Below are 7,088 nucleotides of genomic sequence, written 5' to 3'. Positions count from 1 at the left end.
TTAAATGCAAAATAGTAGTTGCCATTTAAAACTCACAGGAGAAAAATGAGATTACTTCACTTTTTCTGTATTGAGGGACATAGGGTTGTTTTCTTCTCAAGCTTCGTAGCTAAATTTGCTGTCCTCTAGGCTCTGGCGGTCTTCCTTGGGGATCCTTTTCTGGGTGCCCATTCAGGTCTCTCTCTCCTGCTCTCTGTCTCCCCCTGAAATCTGCTCCTCTCTCTTCCCTGGCCACCGTCCATGTGTCTGTTCCTGTCTCTGGTTCCCATTTGCCTGGGCTGACATTTGTTGATATGAAATGGGGTAGGGAAGCAGAGCCATGGAGACCACAGAATGAGGAACCCTGTGCAAGGAGCAGGACGGGGAACAGCCTAGGCAGGGAAATGGATGTTGGCCTCTTCCCTCAACCTGCCTGTGCACCGAGGCTGGTGCTGTGGTCTGGTCCCAGGGCTCAGCTCCAGGCTTGCGTCCTCCGTCCCCAGGGAGGATGCGGGATGTAGGGAGACCCAGGGAATGTTAGCACTTGCCTGGAGGTTGGAAAGATCCAAGCTGGCAGCACAGGGCATGGCTGGGGTGCAGGGAGCAAGGCTTTGATGTGGAGCTTGGCTGCTGAGTCCCGAACCATCCTGTGTTTCCATCTGTCTGTCCTGCCCCATTTTCTTCCTGAGTCCACTGCCTTAATGGTGCAGGTAATGCAGGTACAGCAGGACCTAGGCGGAGCAGCTCAGGCGAACTGGGGAACAAACATTGTCTGTACACCCTATTTCTTTGTTTTTGGGAGTAGCAGGAAAGTTAGCAATGCAAGACAATGTCTTTTTCCTGGAGGTGTAAGCTCCACTTCTCACGTACTTTTAGCTGTAGCACTCCCTTCTGCGCTCTCCTCACTGCCTGTGAGCCTTATGAGCTAAAATGGGGCTCAGGCTATTGTGGGGATGTGGGGGAAAGTATTGCAAAACAGGTAGGTGGAGAAGCAAGGCTCGGCAAGCTGTTGCTTGATATAGCAATATGAAAAAGTTTGTGGTTTGCCAAAAGCAGTCCCCTGTCTGATAGACCTTTGGGGCCCAAAGATTGGCAAATGAATAAACCTCACGCTATTCTAATTTTTTTATGTCTTTATGAGGAAGCACAGTTTGAGGGGGGGAATAACTGGATAAAGTGAAACTAGGATGGTTGATGTGTTTTACTGTCTAAGAGCCCACTCATCTCATCTAAGCTTGTAAGAGGCTTGAGTGCTATGTAGGCTGCTCGGGAGGCAGTGACCAGTTACATGTCAATCCCTTGAAGGAAGAGATTGCAATGTAGAGCAATAACGTGCTTTGCTGGCATTAACAGACCTTCAGCTCCACAGACTTTGCTATTTTCCATCCATGTGGGTTTGTGGTTGTAACTGAGAGCAGTATGACTTTGTTTCTGTTCTTTGGGCTTCCTGTGTGACTATACCTGTACAGCATATTTGGTGCAAAAAGAGCAAAGGAAAGACAAGAAGTAAGAAAATTATGTAATATAAGTTGGAGGCCCTCAGACCATGTCTTAGGGAGGCTGCACAGGTCCTGTACATCTCCCACAGGATGGGTCCCGCGCCTATTTGTTTCCTTTAGCGCACTGTTGTGATTGTGTGGTTTCACTGCGTGGTTTAACCCAGTACCGGCTCCTTTCAGTCAACGCACTGAGCACGCAGGGCAAATCACAAAACTGCTCTGCTCCCACTGGTGTCCTGCCCCTCCAGTAGGATGCTACTCTGTAAAATCTGGAGGCTGTCCACTGAGCCTTAACACAACAGATGTTGGGTGTGATGTCTCAAATGTGACATTATGTTTTTGAAAGGTGCACTAGATGATTGAGAGGAATATGTAGCACCTTAAGTGAAATAGCACACAGTCCTTCTGTCCACTGGCCAGTTTTACAGCCAGTGGATGGTGGAAATAACAACTTTTTTCTTTTCTTCCAAAAGGCTGTGAAAACTGAGCGATGATGTACTTTATCTGAATGGATTATTTGCACCTTAAAAGGCAGATGGTTTCAGTCAGTGCCTTTTGTTTCCCTGCTTCAAAAGGCACAGTCTTTCAATTTGTTGGCTTAAAAAAATGAACCTACTGCAGGCTCCTGTGCTTCGCTTTTCTACGCTAGCATGTTTGATGGTAAGGTGGTGAGGTACTTCCTGTTTATCTACAAAAATCTCATCTTCCAAATCAAACTTGGCTCTCTGGGGACCTCATTAAGCCAAAGCTCAGCCTTGCCGTATGGGTGAAACAAACCATGCTAAGATTTCACTAGCCTTTGTGTTTCTTGATGGTGCAATACTTCTTCCATGTGTGTTTGGTCTCATTCTAGGTCCCAGTTGCCGGTGCATCATTCTGGGGCTGCTCTGAACGGACCTGCTGGTGCTTTCAGCTGGCTGGGGTGACAGAGGGAAAGCTGTGTGTGCCCTGATGAATGCACTGCAGAGCTGGTTTGGAAACTCAAACAGGTAAAGCGCCTATCCCCAGCACCCGTCCTCGCCTTCCTGAGCGTCTTTGGACTCTTCCCTGTATGTACTATGGTATGGGCAGAGTATTGTAAAGCATCGTCGAGAACCATATTGTTTCATGTGTACTTGTTCTCTGGAAGGATGGCCTTTTTACTCTTTCCCTTCTGCCTGCAAGGCCTGTAACCAGGTCATGGAAAGCAATTAGAGAAGTTTCATGTCTTTTGTTCAAATCCATTTAGGCTCTCCATTGAATGGCTGTCCTTGTTTTTCAGTTTAAGGTCACTGAGGTAGAATCTATTTCAAAGAAATATTGTTTTCTTATTCTGAAAGCTACTTGTAGTCTATGAAAATAATTGTACCTTCATCAGCTGAGCAATAAATGCAATTAAAGGTCTATTTCTGGGCCTATTCATACGTAACTTGCTCCAAGTTTCCCAGTCCTTCGCCTAAAATGATTAGTCTCTAGCCGTACAAGGGTTGGCCCACTAAAACAAAAAGAGCAAACTGAATTTTTCTAGAAGACCGTTTTCTACTACCTTTTTTGAATGAGGATTATCAATGATTTACTGGATTGATAATTTATATACTTAAAAAAAATCCCAACATATCTAATGGCCTGAACTAACAACTTAGTGCAAAAACCATTACCATGGATTTTTCTCCACACAGATACTGTGACTGAGTTCAAAGCGGGGGGGGTAGGCGGGTCACAAATGTACCATAAGCATAATAAACCATCTAGCTTACCAAAATAGCAGGGTGAATGCGTATGTGCTTAACAGCTTTGTTGTTAGCTGGAATGATGCCAAGATGAAATATGAAGATAGAAGAGCCTTACTTTCTTCCATTAACTTGAGTACAAATCATCTGATGTGCTACATGCAGCCTGACACCTAGTACATCCTTCCTTTTCAACTGTGGTGCAAATTTTTAACCAAGTTAAAGACTCTCTGTTTGCCGCTGTAAACCTCTGGTGCGAATATCACTAAGAGTAATTTTTAAGAGCGTTATTTTGCAAAAGCAGATGGATGCTTTCCAAGCTAGAGCTGAATAAGTGGTGCAGAAGAAGGGCATGAACATTCTTTTCAAACTTCAAATGGCACTTTGGTCTTTACCTCCTTTTTATCTTCTTTCCCACAAACCTGAGCATGAAGCATAATCACATTTTTGTGCCACTGTTGGGAGGAAAACTTAGCATGTCACAGTTATACAGAGTTATTTGTGAACAAAAATTTGTGATTTTGACTGGGGTCAGTCACTGCTCATCATTTGTTTTTTCCATTGATTCATCATGGACAAAAGCAATATGCAACAACTTAGCTAACCAATCATCGCACCAAGAGAAAAACAGAGTGCGCTATATTTCAGTATTTTCTCACACATTATTTGTGAGAACTCTTTGTAAAAGGAAAACAGCCCTCCTCTCCTTCCCTGTCTTCCACAAAACAAACACACACACACACAAGTATTCACTTGATTTTGGTTAACAATAGCTTTAGACATTCATGGTGCTCAAAGAACTTTGCAAGGAGATAGAGTAAACTGGAATGAAAAACTGAATCCTTGGAAGGATGTTCTTAGAAACTCAGAGAAAAATTCTCCCACAAACATTCTTAGCTTTTACTTGGGAGAAATTAACCTGACTCAGTATCATCTTCCTCACAGATTCATTTTACATGTTTCTATCCTAGGAAAACCTTCCCCTTCTCCCTTTTGTCTATATTCAAACCGTAACCAAATCAAAGTCAGGCTAGAAGCAGAATCCTGAAAAAAAGGAAAAATAAGAAAGCTCACTGTTTGCTTTTATTCCCCCATTTAAGAGACAAACACACAGTGCAAATACCGACCTATCAACACAGGCTGTGTTTTGAATTCTGGTGTTACAACCTATGCGACAGCATAGGTTGTTCTTAACAAAAGGGAAGTTTTCCCGAAAGAGAAAGGAACAACATCCTGGAGGGAAGCTAGAACTGGGACTGCATGCAAAATCATTGCCTGGAGCAGTCCTTGCCGCATTTATTTATTTACATTAATGGAGGCATATTCTGTAGATTCATGTTCTACAGTTAGTTGCCTTCTCTGGCATCTTTCTGCAGAAGCAGAATGATTTAGTGCAGCGTATGTGAGGACATCTGGGCTTTCAAGTAAAACTGGGGTGGAAGGAATAACAGGATCATTGTGAGGTGCATTAGATGCTGTCCTCCGAGCGTTCCAGGGAGGGACATCATTGTCATAAATTTCATCGCCGTGCAAGGCCTGCAATGGGCTAGCCATGGAGCAATAGTAAAGTGAGGAGCTTTCTTCTGAATCTTGAGTTGTCCCAGCAGCATGGGATGGAGCAGCTGCTGGACTTCTGACCTGCAGAAAACAGAACAGGGTACAGCTCTGTGCATATCTGGTTGTTGCCTGTGCTCCTGCTAAATAAGAGGTGTGTAAGGTTTTGTTCAAGTTGTTTTATCCCCTTAAAACTGCTTTTGAGCACAGGTGAATTGGATTCACCTGGTCACTGGATTTTATGTTGATCTTTGAAATAAAGTTAGAAATCGTTCTTGTATCTCTTGCTTTTCTCCATGTCCCTTCCCAAACTTTTCTGTCTTTTCTTGCAAGATGCCAACTTAAGGCAAAACTGATTCATCATTTTGTGAGAGCTCTCTATCCCACTCATTCAAGGCTTTCCCTTCTCAGTTTATGAAATCTTTCTTATTTTCACCTCCAAACCCCAGACTACCTTTTTTTCCTCATTGCTCCCATTCTCCCATTTCCTGATCTCTTGCTTCTTATCCTCTTTGTCTTGTTATTTTGCAAATAAATCCTTCTCCTTCTCCAAAATCTGCAAATTCCTCTATAAATTCATCTCTCTCTAATGAAGTCCTCTTTTGACATCCATTTTTCTAGCCACTTAGAATATACTGCTTTTAATTTTCTTTCCTCCAACTTGCCCTTTGGGAGCTCTGCACCCTGTTTGGTGCCCTTTGATCCCCACCAACACTTCCCCTGTGATTGATAGCTGTCAGCTCCGGTTGCGTCTTTTGCATTCTGCCTTCTGCCAATCTAATTTCTCTGGAACTGATTGCAAGACCTCTGTGAATTCATGCTAGCCACATATGAAAGTCTTTCTTTTCAAACACTTTCCTCGCTCTGTGGGACATTTTTTGTCTTACACAGACAGTTTGAACCAGATCAACAGAGGTGCTTTAGGTGCCTAAACTCTTACTGGAATGGTACGTACAAATTAATACGTTTTAACAGGAATTTAGATGCCTAAAGTAGCTTTGGGGCGAAGACCTTCCTTCAGCTCAGCCATGGTGATATCTCACACCAGGCAAGCCAAGCTGTTCAGGCACCAAATCTGTCTCTGATCCTATGCCATGTTTTGTACTACACAAAGATTTGTTCTCGGTACGTGGTTATGCAGGACGTGGTTAGGTTTTGATGATGGCAAAATTTAAACATACCAGGCTCTCTTGTCTCTGTGGCGTTAATGGAGTTCTTTTTTGCTTTGCTGGGAAAAATAAAAAAAAAGATGTTTCAATAAATCAGCATTGAGAAGGTGTCTTTCTGCTTATGGAGGGAATATTAATTACTATAGGAGCCCTTGTCTTGTTGAGTGGACCTCAAAGAATAAAAATCTATTTCCAAACTGGATTTGGGAATAGCTATTCTGACAAAAGCTAACCAACACAGAATGATATATTCATAGAATGAATTTCTGTGTTCCACAGAGCTCCTCTGAATAGGAGCAGAAAAATGCCTAGTATACTTGTGACCAGTTTTCTCTGTGTTCAGTGAACTGAGTGGGGATAAAAAGGCACTGAAAATCCTAAAGCCATTCTATGAGCAAACATGTTAAATTTTATTTAAAGATGAAATAATTTCATTTTCCTAAAATAAAAAATCCACGGGATTATAATAGGCAAATGCGAGATCACTTAAATTAAGATATGGGGGACTCCAAGTTCCATTCTTGATTTAAGACATGGCAGCTGTGTAAGAATTCCTGTAAAGCAGGAGAGATTAATACTGTAATTATTTGATAATTTAGGGGGAAAACTAGGAATATAAAATGTAAGTGGACAGATCTTGACTGCATTTGCATGGCTAAAACTCCTATTTATTTCTAACTTGATTATTTGCATATTCCTCCATACAGGAGAAAAAATTCCAACTATTATAAAGTCTGAGATTTTAATTTGTTCTTACTTTACTTTCATCCCTCTGTCTCTGGAAGGGAACAATACATGGGACGAATTAAATTCTTAAAGATTCAGTATCCTAACAGGTGCACTCAGCAAGGACATCTCAGCAATCACTTGGGGTAATTATTATGGCATTTTCATAGAGCTTTGAATGCAACTTCTGTGAAGCTGTGAAAAGGTGTGGAATCAAATGCACGTTAGGCAAAGGTTAGATGGTGAAACTACTTACCATGGTACCTCCTTAGACACCAAAACACGCATACGACAATGAACGGACAACATAGACCCACAGATGCTGAAGCATAAATAATGTGCAATATCTTGTAGTTTCCAGATTCTTGGGACTCTTCTGAGATACTAGTGGTATCTAAAATTGCATTAATATGTATTAGCATAGAGAAATATTTTGCTTTTTTTTTTTTTTT

General features: G+C 42.0%; 1 protein-coding gene across 1 annotated transcript in view; it reads right to left on the bottom strand.

The window, feature by feature from the left end:
* Window positions 1–4,261: 4,261 nt before the first annotated feature.
* Window positions 4,262–7,088, bottom strand: part of BTLA (B and T lymphocyte associated) — a 15,618-nt gene continuing 12,791 nt past the window's right edge. Inside the window, exons 4-6 of the mRNA XM_009274600.2 lie at window positions 6,893–7,030; window positions 5,923–5,969; window positions 4,262–4,825 (exon numbers count right to left, since the gene is read on the bottom strand). Coding sequence (XP_009272875.1) covers window positions 4,484–4,825; window positions 5,923–5,969; window positions 6,893–7,030 — 527 coding nt within the window. The 3' untranslated portion in view covers window positions 4,262–4,483. The remainder of the gene's footprint in view (window positions 4,826–5,922; window positions 5,970–6,892; window positions 7,031–7,088) is intronic.

The sequence above is a fragment of the Aptenodytes forsteri genome, unplaced genomic scaffold (assembly GCF_000699145.1).
Source record: "Aptenodytes forsteri isolate BGI_AS27 unplaced genomic scaffold, ASM69914v1 Scaffold287, whole genome shotgun sequence".
NCBI classification, from domain to species: Eukaryota; Metazoa; Chordata; class Aves; order Sphenisciformes; family Spheniscidae; genus Aptenodytes; species Aptenodytes forsteri.
The sequence above is the reverse complement of the archived record's forward strand: the minus strand, read 5'-3'. Positions and strand labels throughout refer to the sequence as shown.